Source organism: Epinephelus moara, chromosome 24, assembly GCF_006386435.1.
Source record: "Epinephelus moara isolate mb chromosome 24, YSFRI_EMoa_1.0, whole genome shotgun sequence".
Lineage (NCBI taxonomy): Eukaryota > Metazoa > Chordata > Actinopteri > Perciformes > Serranidae > Epinephelus > Epinephelus moara.
The window spans coordinates 49,849,216-49,866,075 of NC_065529.1; the positions used below are offsets into that span (position 1 = coordinate 49,849,216).

General features: G+C 43.8%; 3 protein-coding genes across 5 annotated transcripts in view; 1 reads left to right on the forward strand and 2 right to left on the reverse strand.

Annotated features, from left to right (window-relative positions):
* The window catches only part of LOC126385760 (nuclear factor 7, brain-like), a 410,666-nt gene that overhangs the window by 386,887 nt on the left and 6,919 nt on the right, over positions 1–16,860 (forward strand). The window lies entirely within an intron of this gene.
* gdf5 (growth differentiation factor 5) lies at positions 1,683–14,869 on the reverse strand. Its single transcript, XM_050037677.1, has 3 exons — positions 14,843–14,869; positions 13,764–14,711; positions 1,683–3,343 (listed from the first exon to the last, which is right to left on the reverse strand). Exons 2-3 carry the CDS (start codon positions 14,641–14,643, stop codon positions 2,364–2,366), a joined length of 1,860 nt encoding a protein of 619 aa, XP_049893634.1. The 5' UTR covers positions 14,644–14,711; positions 14,843–14,869; the 3' UTR covers positions 1,683–2,363.
* The window catches only part of pcbp4 (poly(rC) binding protein 4), a 536,281-nt gene continuing 523,338 nt past the window's right edge, over positions 3,918–16,860 (reverse strand). Inside the window, exon 16 of the transcript XR_007569440.1 lies at positions 3,918–4,017. The gene's annotated coding sequence lies outside the window, so the exon portion shown is untranslated. The remainder of the gene's footprint in view (positions 4,018–16,860) is intronic.

The following is a 16,860-nucleotide window of genomic DNA, read 5'->3' on the forward strand; positions in this document are numbered from 1 at the left end:
CTTTGAACATATTTTAAAGTTTTGACTTGAATTCTTACTTTTTTTGTTATTTCTGTGGATTTTTGCACTAATTTTGCAACTGCTGAGTCATATCTATGTTTCATATCTCTCGCTCAGGTGCCTGTGATTCATGTTATTTACGACTTTTCCAACTGATCAAATTGGGAAGAAAACAATGGAAACTTTAAGTCCCAAAAACAATAGGAAGCACCCAGCCAACAATTGTATGTAGGGCCCAAGTGGGTAGTAAATGGCCTGAAAACATGGGCCCTATATGGGACTGTCCACAGGTTCCATATGTGCCCCATGCCAGTTGCCCACGACTGGGTTTACCCACGTGGGCCGTACATTGGTTATGCTAGGGCAACCTGCCTACCAAGTGAGTATAATGGGACCAAAATGGACAGCTTTTCTGGGGCCCACTTGGGTAAACCTAGTCATAAGCAATTGGCTTGGGGTCCATATGGAACCTGTGCACAGTCCAATGAGGTCCATTTTTTAGCCCATTCACTACACACATGGGCCAGCGAAATCCGGCGCTTGGGCAGTGACTTGTAGCGTAAGAAACCAACAAATAAAGGTGTCCTTTAATGTCGGTATGATACGCAGCGGGTTGCTGTTATAGTTAACGGCGCCCGGCGGTGTCAGGGGGACACACAAGGACGGAACTTAGGGCGGCACAAGCCCAAATTGGGCGTTTGGGAGGGGTGGTGGATGGGTCTAACAAACACTGACTTTCACCCAAGAGAGCATTGTTCGTGTCCCATTAGCCAAGCCAAACCCTGTTCTTTTTTCCTAAACCTAACCAACTCAATTTGTGATGTTGTACCCACGTAGCGCCTTTACTTTGAAAGAAACTGTATGTAAACATTAAATGTCCTGTGAAAACAGAAGTGTATCTTGAAAGAAGACAATTCATGTAACATGTAGACCTTGACACGGTGTCCCAGAGCGTCAACAACCAACACACCCAGGGTACCTCGCACGTTGTATGTGGACGTGGAAAGTCCATGACCAAATGTTGATATATTGACAAGGTCGGACTGAGAATGTGTTGGCTGATCACTGATGACCAACATGCTCCTGGAGGAAGTTCTCCTCTATCTGAACCGTATAACCGGGATCAGGAAGTCACCCTGATCACAGAGGACCCTTCTCACCCCCTCCACCACTCCTACAGTTACTGGACTGAAAAAACATCTACAAGAAATCCTTCATTCCCTCTGAAATAACCACCCTGAATGATCTAAAATAGACACTGACACTTAAACCTGCTTTTATTAGTCCCCTTTTATATTTGTGTTAAATGTGAATCGTGTGTATTGCTATCTGTCTATCTATCTATCTATCTATCTATCTATCTATCTACTGAGATGTAGAAAACATTAAAAATCCACGTTTCTGTATACTGTTAATTGACAGACAGTAACTGAAAAAGAAATGTGTTTTTTAATACCTGCTCTCATAACTAATTTTCATCACCGAACTTCCTGTAACTTTTGACCGCACTTGCAGCAGTTTGTGAAGCCGACCACAAAACCGCTTTCTAACAGCCATCCTCGGGTTAAATTGTGATTTGGCATCTGAAAATCTTCTGAATTCCTTTGATAGTTTAGTCTGCAGAGTCTGGGGGGGCAGAGGTTCAGACTGATAGGAGTTTGGAGCTCGGTCAATCAGACATTTTTTATTGAAGAGTAGTTTATGCAACTTTCCCACACTTGGAGCAGGTCAGATTAGTACTTCATCACTGGCCTGTATTTATACATCAGAAATTCTTTACATGCTTCATAAAAAGGTCCTGGATAAGGCACACAAATTACTCTTCATTGTACATCTGAAAGGGCCAAGGCACAAAGGCAGATAAGTGCTGGAAAAAAGGGCATTTTTGAGTATAATTCACTAATGTTTCAATAGCATTTCTGTTACACGCAAACTTTTTACACCAATCAGATACAAATCTGAAGAGAGAAACAAAAGCAGTAAAAAAAATCAGTTTGAGTCTAACATGAGATCAGAACTTTAATCCAGAAGCGTCTCTGGTTGTTTTTGGCTTCTCTCAGATGCATCTTGCTCATCGCCACCAACGTCAACACAAGTGTTAGAGAGTGGGTGTTAAAGAGCATCCCCATCATGAGTTTATCTGTCTCTGTTTAGTCTTTAACAGTGTGTAACAGTCTTTGGTATGCAGTCTGATGGTCCACTTGAGTGTGAAGATTAATGTCTGTTGCATAGCAGTGAGTTCGGTCACAGTCAGATGAAGAGCTAAGAGCTGTTTTTGCTCAGTATCGTTCTGTCTTCCCTCAAAGTGAAGGGCAGGAAATGTCTTTCTTTCTCTGTCCCGCTCTTTGTCCCACAGTTCTTTGCTACCTGCAACCACATGACTCCACCACCATGTCCTCGTACTGCTTGTAGACGACGTTATTGGCCGAGTCGATGTAGAGTATGCTGATTGGGCTGAGTCGTGTTGGGACACAGCAGGTGGGCGGCGTCGACTCTGGGTCCATGGAGTTCATCAGCGTCTGTATGATGGCGTGGTTGGTCGGCTCAAGGTGCGAGCGGATAGGGAAGTCGCAGACGCCGTCGCAGTGAAAGGCCTCATACTCCAGCGGCGCGATGATCCAGTCGTCCCAGCCCATCTCTTTAAAGTTCACATGGAGTCGTCTCCTGTGACAACGCGGCTTCGTCTGCGTCTTCACTACCTGATGCTGGGGGAGGGTCTGTGGCGGCGGCTGCTGCTGCATCGGTTTTTTAGCCCCCCTCGTAGCAGGAGCTCGGCGCATTCGTCGCTGGGTGAACAAGTACTCATAGACGGTTTTATTGTCGTGGCCTGAACGCGCTTTGATCTCGTTGTAGAAAAGGTCCCGCTTCTTGCTTTTGCCAAATGCCAAGAAGAACGCCTTTTCCTTGTTGGTCCTGCCGGGTCGGGCGAAGCCCAGGGTGCGCAGATCCATGGGGCGACCGCCTCTGTGCTCCAGAGCCTCCAGTTCAAAGCACAGCTGCTGGGAGTGCTGGTTCTGCTGGGTTTTGGAGCCCCTGAAGACTTTCCATACGTCAAACACTTCCCATTTGCTGCTGAATCCGCCTCCGCTGAGCAGATCCTCCATTGTCTTCGTCTGGAGCAGCACAGTCTGTTGTTTACCTGAAGCGCAGGTGTACAGCTTCAGGCACGGGGACAAGATTCCTCCACCCCCTCTGTCAGTGGCTGTGGATCCCATCGAGGCCCTGCGGGGGTCAGACAGGCGCTTCCTCAGGATGCGTAGTTCGGCCCCCAGGAGCCCGTCTCGTTCCAGAGAGCTGACGTTGAAGTGATACCTCTGCCGTCTCAGCTGGGGCCCACGCTCATCTGCGAGGGAGGACAGAGACACAAAGAAACAGAAATATCAGTTCTGACTGACAGAGAGGCAAATACACACACAGGAAGTGGACAAATGACTTGTAGACATGTAAATAGTGCAGGTGTAACCAGCTGCACTGAGAGAAGGGACAGCAGGTTTAAAGGCACAAACAGATGTGAATACACACATGCTGCACACACACACACACACACACACACACACACACACACAAAGGCATGAAGCATATAAAAACTGTAAGTATCACTAAACTGATCAATCAGACAATCGACAGAAAATTAATCTGCAACTTTTTCTTTTTTAACCTTTAATGTCCACACTAACAAAAAAAAACTTTGAAAAAATATTTGCAGTTTTTATCTCCTTGTTTTGTTTTGTTTTGTTTAGGCCTCTACCAAACAGTTGGGAAGACACTTCATAGTATTTGTAAACCAGAACAAAACTAGAATTACCACCTTGTGACCGTACGACTCTGCAGACCTGTCCAGTTGCAGTTACAGTCTCCGTCCATGTCAGTGAAAACATGGATGCTTCACACACAGAAGATCTATACAATCAGCACAGTTTCAAGATTAGAGTCACCAATTCAGTATCTGACCAAATGTCTCCCCTTCTGTTCCTGAGATATGACGTTAAAACATGATGATGTCACAGTCAAGCTGACCTTTGACCTTTTAACCTTCATTATTTTATTCTGTTATACATTTGTGTCAAGTTTTGTCATAATTAGGGTATGGATTCCTGAGTTGTAGCCAAAAACATGTTTTGTATAGTCCAAGTGGACATTTGCGCCAAATTCTAAGAAATGCCCTCAAGGTGTTTGTGAGATATCATGCTCACGAGAATGATCACTTCAGATATTGCAGTCACGAGAATGGCACGGACGGAAAACCAGAAAACATAATTCCTGCGGCCATGGCCATCGCCAGCGTGGGGCCGTAAATATCAAAATTATAAACCATACGCTGCTACGATGCCTGAAATGTGTTAATATACAAACACATATCTTACAGTACATTGAAAACATCTCAGACATTAAGCAGACATTAGCGTCAGTTCAGGAAGGACATAATGTCAAGCTCAGCTCACATCCCAGCTACATCAGCTGATCTCAAGCAGCCCAATCAACTGATGGATCAGCTGATTGATGAAGGGAGTCAGCTGATAGATCACATGATTCCTTTCTATGCAACCAATTGGTGAATCTCATTCAGGGCGCCCAATTTAAACTGCTCTGGCCTGCCTACTGTTGCTACTTCCTCTGCAAGCTGCTTTGCAACCTGCCTCCACCCCAGCTCCTCCTTTTCATGCTGTGTCTGACTTATCAATGTCATTTCTGTTTGTCATTGATGCTGCTCTGTTCTGTTCCCGGGGTTCTTTACTGCTGCTCTCCCTGCCTTAGTCTCTCCATGTAGGCGCATGGAAGGGCAGAGAGGTGTGCTCTCTCTGCTTCAGGCTTTCTGTGTAGGCCTAGGAAAGGCAGAGGGGCCCCAGAACAGAGCCGTACTGCCAAATATAATACTGCAAAGTTTCCTTTGACTAAAGTGGTCCTGACTGAAATGGTTAAAAAAGCATACTGATATATGTTTTTCATCAAATATATAATGGAAAAGCATTAAACATATGGTATAATCAAGAGCGAATATTCATCCTTTTTCTATCTTATAAAAATTGTACAACTTTTACAATAAAAGATCAATTCAACTGTTTGGTTGCACGGGGCATGAGACAATAAAAAGTCCTACTCAGAAGCACCCATATATAAATATAGGATCATATTAAATGTTTCATTTAACAACACACAACATTAGCTCAGCTTTACTACCTTTACCATAAAAGGACAAATGAACCATTTGGTAGAGTATGTTTTTTATCTGCTCAGTAAGACCTCTGAAACTTTACCATGTTGAAAGAAATATGTCCACCTTTGAAAATCCCACCACACTGAGCCGTCATGTCTGCCGTGACCTTTTCTTATAACGTCCTGCAGGAGGCGAACTGCTAAGGCAAACTGTTTAAAGACACGGCGACATCTAGTGGATATTTCTTTTAGCATAATACAGTAAAACTTCAATTTATAGCCTGGGCTATTATTTGCTTAAATCACTGAACTCAACAGGCCTGTATTTGGAACAGGCTTTTAATGCCTTTAACACAAAACTGTCACTCAGCAAAGATCAGGAAACATAAATTGTTTATTCAAACTAATATGAATATTAGTTGTTGGAAAAAATAGGCTTCAGATAACATATTAATTATGAATTATTTGATCTAACTCTGACAGACAGGGGATCAGAGCGAGATGATTATGGCACTGGAGGTTTACAGCAACTGGCACACCAACACATCACTTCATCCTGTTAAAACAATCCTCACAACTTGGATAAATATTTTTGAAAAACCCTTTTGATTCTTTTGATCTGAGGACTCTTGCGGACTAAAGGAAGATGAATAACTTCAGGGGTGACCGAGGAATGGACACATGATTTGAGGTCGTCAAGAATCTGAAGAACTTCTGCAAAAAAATGAACTGATTAGCAACCAGATCAGGCGTCCGACTAAGACAGGTGTTTATTCGTCAAAATGTGTAGCCACACTGGGCTAGTAAAAGGGACTGGGCTTTTAATTGAAGCCTTATGGTATATCTAAGCTGAATGGCAGAGATAACTTAGTCAGGTTGAGTTAAGTTTAACACATTTTATTAAGACTTAAAATATGCTCTTATAAACATTTGGGCAGGACGTTTTGCTGGTTCCATCCCCTCTGGTGTGATAATTTCATGCCTTTCCTTGTCATATGATAGTAAACGAAATAATTTTGGTTTTAGACTGTTGGACATTTGAAAAAATCTCCTGTAGTTGGTTCGGGGCTGAGGTAAATGTGGTAGTGAGTTGCAACCCTGATGTGCACACGTGGCACGAGCAGAAAGTGAGAAATTAAAAAAACAGAAAGGGGGTGAGAATAACAAAAATGTTTACACATTTCTTTACAGCATGCTCATATTGCTTCACACACACACACACACACACACACACACACACACACACACACACACACACACACAAGCACAAAAACATCAGGAGGAATGGACTGAATGGTGTGGTGTGTAATGTTTTCTTTTGTTGTCAGTGAGGGAAACCAGTGAACCTCCATGTCTAAATGGAATCCAGCAATGAAATCCACATCCACTAAAGTGTACACACACACACACACACACACACATACACACACACACACACACACACACACACAGACACACACACACACACACACACACACACACACACAGCAGCAGCAGCAGTGGCGGCGGCAGCAGCAGCAGATCTCTCCACTCTGCTCACTTCTTCTCACGTCATTCCCCCTCCTTCCTATCCAGGACTTAAGCATGCATTGAAAAGTACATTAGAACCAGACAGGGAGACCACATCGGACTGTAAACAGGCCTGTTATTATGGACCTGCAGCTATTTAACTGCCGATAGACAGTTAACCAGCATCTGCTGTAGAGGAAACAAACCATCGACAACACACACACATCCTGGCACTTCTCTGTGGAAGATCTGATTAAAGCTCAAACTGAGAGGAATTCGATTTTACAAACTGTCACGTACTTCTAAAACAGGAAGGCTGAAAGTATTTGTACTGCGATAAATCCTACTTTCATGAAGCTTAAAAATTGACATCAGCGTGAATTTGGCAGACAGTTTTGTCTCTCTCTCTCTCAGCTTATTATCCACCTGACACAAGACCCACAATGCTGCAAGTGCATTAAAGGGATAGTTCAGATTTTTAAAGGTGTGGTTGTCTGGGGTATTTATCCATAGTCAGTATATTACCTACAGTAGATTTTGACCTGCATGCCCCCAGTTTGGAGAAACAGTCTGGAGTCCAACATGGAAGCAAAGCAACAAAATGTGTTTTAGCCACCTAAAAAATCAGTATCCAAAGTCACACAATAACACAAACAAACTCACTGATCGAAGCAGCAGCAGACGAGCAGCTCCTGTGTTCAGCAAGCTAAAATTAATGTTTTCTAATGTCTGGTAGCTTTGACAAGAGCATAGATGACAAACTGAAGACATTAATATCTTCCCTGTCAGAACAGGCTGTCTGACGGAAAGGTAAAGCAGTGAAAATACTGACAATTTAACGTACACTTAGACACTGACTTTTTTTTTTTAAAAAATGTTTTGCTGCTGACCCCTCCACAGCAGCTACTGCTTGGCGTCCATGTGATCCTTCCTCTCCAAACTGGGGGCGTGCCGATTGACATCTACTCTAATAATACACTGTCTATGGATAAGTTTCCCACACAACCCCACTTCAAAAATCTGCACTATCCCTTTAAGTAACACAAGCATGTGTTTAGGTAAAGTTAAAGTCCAGGGTTTGTAGGAGCCATCCACCTCCCCTCCTGCCAGCTCTATAGGGACTTTCAGACAGGTGCTATTTGACCAATTGACCTATGGCTAAGCTCCGCCCTCAGACGCGATGAGCCAATCACAGTACCTATGGCTAAGCTCCGCCCTCAGACGCGATGAGCCAATCACAGTGTGTATAGCCATTCCCATACACTGGGACATTCTCTGCCTGGACGTTCATTGAAATGCATTACAGAAAGTCAGTTTGTTCGGTTTTATGAGCTTTTTCTGAGATTTGAAGTTTAAAAATGGTCAAACGGTGTGCATGGGGTACATGCAACTCTGACACAAGGTATCCTGAGAGGCTGGGCGACCAGGTGTATTTTTTACACTTTAAACCACATCTCAACCGAGAAAAGTGTCTCCTTTGGATAAAGTTGTGTGGTAACGTTAGACCACAACATCAACTCAACGTGAATAAGATTAACAATGATGTCTACATCTGTTCTAAGGTAAGTCAACATTGTGTTTGAGGCAACATATTGTCACTTTGCTGGAAAGAAATATAAAGTTATCTTTAACATCTCTAGCTAACGTTAGCTAAAGTTAGCCTAACGTTAGCTCCTAGCTGCGTTGTTCATCATGTCACCTTGTTTGCTGGGAGTTCATTAGCCTATTTTGTTCTAGTTTTGTACTTTGGTGATCGTACATCATTGTTAGCTGTTGTCCAAAGGGCTCTAGTTAAGCTAACGTTAACTTCTGGAGCTTAGCTTCATTAACTTATCTGTAATGGCAGAGATAACAAAGGTTGGCAAACGTTATGCTGAATGATTCAGTGTAAATACTGTAGCACCAAACTAACGGAGAGACACTCTTGGTAAAGATGGTAAAAAGGCCGTTATCCTTTTCTCATATTCTGAGCCAAAAACCTTAACTTCAGTGGCACTTTAACTTGTTGTCTTTGATGGTGACGGCAACCAGATGCGGTTCACAAGCGTACACTGTGACCTGTAAATTTTGGCTTGTAATTTAAGCTTTTCATCGACCTTCTCAACAATAAAATGATGAATATATCCCTCCAATGCGTAGTTTAGGCCCTTTTGGTTACTTCTCAATGACATCTGATCGTTATGTCCCCAAAAATCATCAGTTGCCTCCTGTGAAATGCCGTGTACTGTGACACCTGACATAGCGCCGGTCACTGAATGTTGATAGTTTGTCCGAGTGAGTGGAGGGGGGCGTGGCTTAGCCATAGGTCAATTGGTGGTATATCATACCACCACCAAAGGGAACTTTTGGTGTCAGTGTCTGACGTCGAAATCACTGACAAAGCGGCGGTATTTGACGACTTCGAAGTGGGTCAGGGTGGAGATCGTATCGGACAGAAGTCACATTCACACCTACGGACAATTTAGAGTCACCAATTAACCTGCATGTCTTTGGACTGTGGGAGGAAGCTGGAGAACCTGGAGGAAACCCACGCTGACACAGGGAGAACATGTCGGTTCTGTTTCAGAGAGGTGTTTATTTAACTGTATGATAACTTTATAGGACGTAGTTTGTGGCTCTGTTAAACTCTGTTGCATTATACAGAGAGATATTCAGCCTAGTCTCACTGATATGAACAGAGTGAACAAAATAACGGGAAATGGTTCATCTTCCTATTCGTTCCTTCTTTACTCTTTTTCCATTTTGTTTGTTCACTTTTTTCATCCTCATCTTTTTCCTGTCCTCCTTGTTTTCCTTTCCTTGTTTTGTTCTCCTTGTCTGCTTTCTTTTATTTTTCAAGAGATCTGAAAGTCCAACATGTGGCAAAACAGAGGAGAGGTAGAGAGGCAAAGAAAGAAAGAAAGAAAGAAAGAAAGAAAGAAAGAAAGAAAGAAAGAAAAGGGGAAGTGAGTTTATGTGAACAAGTGAGGGGGAAGAGATGTGTCAGGCCATCAGTTACACCTCTGCTCACCCCCTCAGCATGTGGAGGAGGTCACCAGCGATTTGCTGAGGACACACTAAACAAATAAAGCCCAAATTAAAAGTACATTAAGTGCTTGAAACGTAAACCTTTAGCAGGGCTAGAAATATTCAACTCTGGTCATTTAAACATTGTTTCAAACAGTTTTACACCGTAAAGATAACATTACACAGGGGGGCCACCCGACTTGTGGCTGCGAGGAGTGTTTATTTACCCTCCTGAGGCCGTAGATCACTGAGAGCAGCAGTGTTGCCAGTGACCAACCAGATGGTTAGAAACACACACAGATACACACTTACAGAAACCAAAGTGCAACAGCACTCACATGTAAATATATAAGTATAAATATACACAGCTAAATGCGTGTGCACGGGCCCCTGGAAACTTGGTTTCAAATCAAACATATTGTTCTCTAATGTCAAATATTACTGACTCCATAAAAAGTGATGCAAACATGATTTGTCCAAAAATCTGTCCTAAATTTGGCAAAAGGTGTCTTGAACGGGCCTTACAAAGCATTCAACTGAACTGTCTGATACCTGTACACACCCTGACCTGGCAGCGCCTCTGAAGTTAATACATTTTATTTGTTTAATTTATACAATCCAAAAAAAAAACATAAAAATGACAAGTTGTAATACGGGTTAGAAATAGTTTGGAACATAACCCCAAACAGAGTGTCCCAGGAATGAGTCCTAAAACCGTTCATTGAGTTAGCATCTTTGTGCTCCCTGTTACCTCAGCTTAATGTCGATGACACAGACACACCAAAACACTCCACAGCAGTATGATATGCACCAGGCTCTTTTTAATGTCACCTGCAATTAATGTAGTATTGTCACTCTTTAGAATATACAACTTAGTCCAGTGGTTCCCAACTGGTGGGTCGTGGTCCAAAAGAGTCATGGGTCCACTCTGAATGGACCGCAAGTGACTCGTAAATGTGTCAAGTCACTTTATTTCTAAGTACAGTGAATTTTAATTTTATTACAATTTGAATTACAATTTCCATGTGGGAAAAATCCAGGAAGTAAAGCAAACGTTGAAGAAGAGTACACTTGCAAGATAAATGTGACACTTTCTAATGTCACAATGGAGGGACAACTACGCAGGTTGATTTTAGCGCTGCTCATCGTGGACTATATTGCTGTCATTGTTCATTTTAGTCAAACCATACAGTTTGAAAACGAGGCGCGGCTCCAACTAGAAAACAATGTTTTGATGCATTGGATGTGCTGAATGTGCATATTAAGGCAGTACAGGAGGAGGTGCACATTAATAATCCTCCAGGACTGTAACATGCTCATGTTTAACCCAAACAATGTGTCATGTGACTGCAGTTGCTTCACATCCAGGTCGGAACACCTTCTCACCACAAACCAACCGCACCAGAGTTCATTTGGAACCGGACTGAGACCACCTCTTCAAGAAGGTCTCAGTCCGGTTGTTTTGGTGTGTTCACACCTGCACAAACAAACCGCACTGAGGGGGCAAATTAACTTGAGTTTGATTGAACTGAACCAAACAGGGCAGGTGTTTTTTCTCAACACAACAATGGACTTTGTTGCCTAAACCTACAACAGTAAACCTAAAAACAAAGTGTTTAAGTACATTGTAAGTGTTTTTGACTGTATGCATGCAACAAGCAGAAACTGTACATTTCCTGTGAAAATGGAAATGTATTTGGAGAAGAAACAATGATGCAACATGCATCAGTTGGGATGCCGTCCGTGAACGTCCAAACTGAAGCAGGAGGGCAGCTGGGGCACTTATTTACAAAGCGGCAGTATTTGATGAGTTGGAATGAGAGCGTGTTGTTATGTCATGAACTACTGTGTGGACTGACAGTTTCATTAAATATGACAAAAAGTTATTTTTATAAAATCACCAACTGTAGCTTTACTTAGTGAGCTTCAGCAACCTGGTCTCACTCTGAAGTCGTCACATGTCGTTGTTTGGTCGGTGACTTCTGGCGTCAGGCACCAACAACAAAAAAGCCGTCCTTGCCGTCACATCAGCAAGATTCACGGGGGGAAATGCTGCAGGACAACTACGTAACTTAAGGGGGCGCAGGTCCAAGTGGGGCAGGCAGGACGGGTGGTGGATGGGTCCAACAACTAACTTTCACTGGCGGCCAGTGTTCGCTTCCCATAACATTGTAGAGCCAAACCCTGTTATTTTTTCCTGAACCCAACCACGTGCGTTTGTTGGTGAAGGAAAAAAACGCCAGTTCACGCATTGTACCAATGTACCAACACACCCAGGGTACCTTGGACGTCATATGTGGACGTGGAAAGTCCATGACCAAACGTGGACATGTGACGAGGTCACAGTGAGGATGCTTTGGCTTTAGAGGATTTTGTTGCCTTTGGACAGAGCCATGCTAACTGTTTCCCCGTGTTTCCAGTGTAGCTGGCTCCAGCTACAAGTTTAGTTCACAGATTCAATCTTCTCACATACTAGAGTGACATTTAGATGTGTGATAGCTCACTCAGCTCGCAGCAGCTTCCTGCAGCTTTGAAGTCAGCTCCAGCACAGTTATGAGTAACAGCGTCATCTCTTTTCCCATCATTCCCTGTGTATGTGTGTATATCAGCGGCTGACCCTCGTGACTCCCCTCCAGATGCTCCAGCTCTCCTACCTCACGGACTCCCGAACACAGACATGTCTACATTTAGACAATTTACAGCCCTGTTTCCTGCGCCGCCCTCCTCTAGTAACCTGCAGACTGGTGTTTGACCTCCAGTCCGCTCCCTCTGATCTGCCAATCCAGAAATAACACATCATCTCTCCCCTCTGTGTTCCCAGCCTTCCTCCTCATTCACAACCTCTGGTTCCTCTTCCTCAGCACCTCAGCTCTCACCCTGCATCCTGTACCAGCTCCTGTTGTGTCCCTTCTTTTGTCAATTACTCTGATACATAAAATCAGCACCAGCTTTTCTCTGCCATGAATCATCCTCTAGATTATATCACAGCCCCAAAATGAATTTCAGACCCAAGAAAATTTAATCATTAGGTGATATACTGCTTCACAGTTGCACACAGCTCTGTAATGCTGCCAAAATCAGCCCTCAAACTGTAACAGGGGCTTCCTTTAACGCTGTGGCAGTGGAGATGGGCTACATGGTTTATGTGTGAAAGACTCAGTAATATTCCGAAGGAGTGGTATTTAAAGATAATTTATGGGAAGTACAGAGGTTTATTTCATCTGCTGTTCCCATTTTACCTTGTTTAAACAAAGAGAATTAAGATCTATGAGGGGTGGATAACACCAGAGGCCCCACAGTATACCATATTATCACAATACTTAAAGGGATAGTTCGCTTTTTTTGGAAGAAAGGTTGTGTGGGGTATTTATCCATAGTCAGTGATTTACATATAGTAGATGTTATTCAGCACGCCCCCAGTTTGGAGACACAGAAGCTAAGCAAGGGCTCAGCAACAAAATGTGTTTTAGCCACCTAGAAAAATCTACACCACCTTAAGTGTACACTATACTGAGAGTATTTTCACTGCCTTATCTAATAATCATGCTGAGTATTGCCATAATAAATACTGCGATTTTGAAAGCGCAAATTATGTCCCCAAAGACAGACGGTGTCACCATCTAGGATAAAGTTTTCAGTTCGTCTCACTTAAACCACTTCTATTGCAGCAAAATGTTTGTGGTGGACTGAAAAATCAGTTGATTTAATTATTCAAGTGGGATACCTAAAGTTACATTTGTACTTCCAATATTAAAAATCAATGAAATAAAAATATCTTTATGTATCCATACAGTATTGCTGTGCAAAATATTGTGATGCTGTCTCGACTTTTTCCTCCTGTGACACATTTTATCACCTCCTCACTCAGAAATAACATCTGTGCTCAGCTTGGGTTGAAAGAAGTGTTTGTTACATGTGGGAATCAGACTCATAATTAAACCGATAAAATGTGTCTGGAACTGTGTGTGACCAAATGTGTGATCCAAAGAGTCACACAGCATCAGGAAAACTGCTGTCAGAAACAAGCGGAGAAAATGTGTCAGTGACAGAGGCGTGAAAAGAGGGAAAGCCTGGAGGAGAGCGGTTGTGTTTACCTTGTCCTTTATCCACGAAGCTGGTGATGGTGTTGGCCAGACCCGCTTCATGCAGAGCGCTGCTGTTCAGGTCCCCGGTGGAGAGAGACCAGTACAGCGACAGCATGTAGTCGTGAGGAATAACCAGCGGCTGTTTGTGGTGCGCCTCCCGGTCGCTCGGTTTCTGGGTCTTGCTGCTGGCTCCTCGCTGCGCCAGCGGACCCGCGTTCTGCTGCTTTTGCGCACCGGTAGCTCTTTGAGGAGGCCCGGTGCGCACTGGAGCAGCGGCACTAGCTCTGGAAGCAACTTTCCCTATTTTTTTCCCCGGTGCGCCGCCTCCTCCACCTCCAGCAGCCGCAGTCCCGACTCCTTTCCCTGCTGCATGCGCGCTAAGAGCCGCGGGAGCGTGCGCTTTACCATGAGCATCCCCGCCGGGCAGCCAGGGGCGCACAGCGTCTTTGCGCCCTGAGCTGACTGCTCTGTCCCGTTGTTGCTGCTGCAGCTGTGCACGGTTTACCGGCACGGTCCCGCTGCGCGATGGCGAGGACGCAGAAGTAGCCGCTGCAAGTTTGCTCTTAATAACAGTCGTCTCGCCCTTGATTAACGGCGGGCCCGCGCGGATCCGCGTTATCCTCGCCGGACTCACCGGTGAAGGTTTCCACGTCCCAGTAGTAGTCACCGGTTGCCTGCCCGCGGCTGGTGAGGACCCAGCGATTCCTCTGCCGGCTCTTCCGTGGGCTTGCTCTCCTTCCCCGCCGCCTGCCGCGCGCTCCGCTGCCTCTCCAAGCCGGTGGTGGTGGTGCTCGGTTGGTCTGGTCCGGCTGAGTGAACCGAGGACGGGATGCAGGTAAATGAGAGTCCAGCAGCTCAGAAGAAGAGAGAGACGCTTCACAACTTTCATCCTAAAACCCTTTTGCCTTTTGCCAGGCCGTCATTGTAATAAAGCGCAGTGTGAGCAGATTAATTGACCTGTTTGATGAAACAAAGAAGAGAAAGCAGTCCTGTTTGGTCCGAGTCTTTCATCCTCTGAGCTCACTCTGCGCTCTGCCAGAGGTGAAATGAATAAAAAGTGCTTCTCCCGTCTCAAACAGGCTATAGACATATGCAAGGTTGTAAAAGCAAAGATGTGGACTGTAACTGAGTTTTATAAGCTGAAGAAACACATCCTGCAAAGCCTTATTCCCCCATCCGTCATCTGTAAGAACCATAGTGCTGCAGAGATCCTGTCTGTGTTCAAAGTGCAGAAATCCAAGAAAAGGCTGAGGAGAAGTGGACTTGCATAAAAGCCTCCACGGCACGATTCTGCTGGATATCTTGTAAGAAACTTCTTTAAATCCCACTTTTTTTTCCAAGAGAGGCAAGAATGGCGTAATGCCGCTGCCTCCGTTTTTTTCTCTTTCCCTTCAAAGTTTGAACTCCGTCCAGTGAAAATATTTCACTCACACACCAACCTGCAGGTGCTCGAAAAAATCCTCCAACAAACCTGAGCGCAGGAATTGGAAACGGAATTCCAGAAAGCTGTTTTAATTACCCCGTGATGTCATGCTGTCCAAACTCATTTAACAGCAATATTTCTTCTCAAATCTTCCTCCCCTCTTTCCACCAATGACTCACTCGAGCTGTAACACAAAATGGCACAAACCATGCCCCCGCACCCCCCAAGAAAAAGGAGAAAGAAAAAGTTTGCATTATGTCACTCGCAGCGAGTTTTTCTAGGTTTCCTCCTTTGTCCAGACAAAAGGGTGCGAGAGAGGCGTCAGGTGATGTCTCTCTCTCTCACACGCGCACACACACACACACACACACACACACACACACACACACATGTTGGAAGATTCCTCTTTAAACCACTCTTAAGAAATACTTCACTATAAGTACAAGTATGTCCTGCCAGGGGCGTTTATAGGATTTGAGGACACTGGGGGCCCAGCTCATCCTCTAGTGGGGGGCCAGGGGGGTCCTGCCAGTCGGGGTGCGCTGTATCATCATGTTCACAATAATATCAGTATAATATTTAATATCAAATAAAAAATTCATTGACTTCATTATGATAATCGATATTTAGACTTGTTGACATACTGACGTCATACTGTTACCCACAGCAACAACAAGCATGGCTGAAAGCGAAATTATTCTCGACTCCTTGGTGGTTCCAAAAAGAGGAGCAGCTTCAGTAGCGTGGAATAAAGTGTGGCGTCCTGAATGCTTAATGAACAGCCGAGGACTCCTCAGACTCTGCAGAGGGAACTCATTCAGGGGCTCCTCTGGCAGCAGCATAGCGTATTTTCTTCTCTTCTCTCGTCTTAGCACAGGAGAGTCAATGTCGCTTTGTCATAAATCTTTTGTTGAACTATTAATATTGTAACAGAATCTGAATCTCACTCTGAGTTACTGTTGTTGTTCACAAACTAAAAAAAAGGAGAGATCATTTTTATTTAGTTTTTACTGAATATTTGAAGCAAACTGTGAAACTACATCACTGATTTTGTTGCAATTCTATGTTCTTAAATTAGTAATTAAAAAAAATATTTTTACTAATTTGTCATATCCTGAAATATCGTGATATTATTTTAGGGCCATATCGCCCACCCCGTCCTTCCCCCATATATTGTCTGATGAACAAGCTCTGTTTTGATGTTTTATGCACTCTGGCATCTCATTTACACTTAAAACTGATTTTTCTGTCGAGACTACTGATGAACTGCGATGTTAAATGTATTAATAGTTGTAAGTAATTAGCACTGAGTGGAACACTTTGCAACTGCTATCATTACAATTTAGAGATATTTGTGGTACTTGTACTTGAGTATTTCTATTTTATGGTACTCTATACTTCCACTCCTCTACATCTCAGAGGGAATCACTGTACTTTCTACTCCACTACATTTATCTGACAGCTTTAGTTACTTTGAAAACTCAGATTACTTAAACAAAAATAATTAATTTTCTGTCACCGCTTATCCTGTTGGGGGGGTGGAGCCTATCACAGGGCTGACACATAGAGACAGACAACCATTCACACTCACATTCACACCTACGGACAATTTAGAGTCACCAATTAACCTGCATGTCTTTGGACTGTGGGAGGAAGCTGGAACACTTGGAGGAAACCCACGCT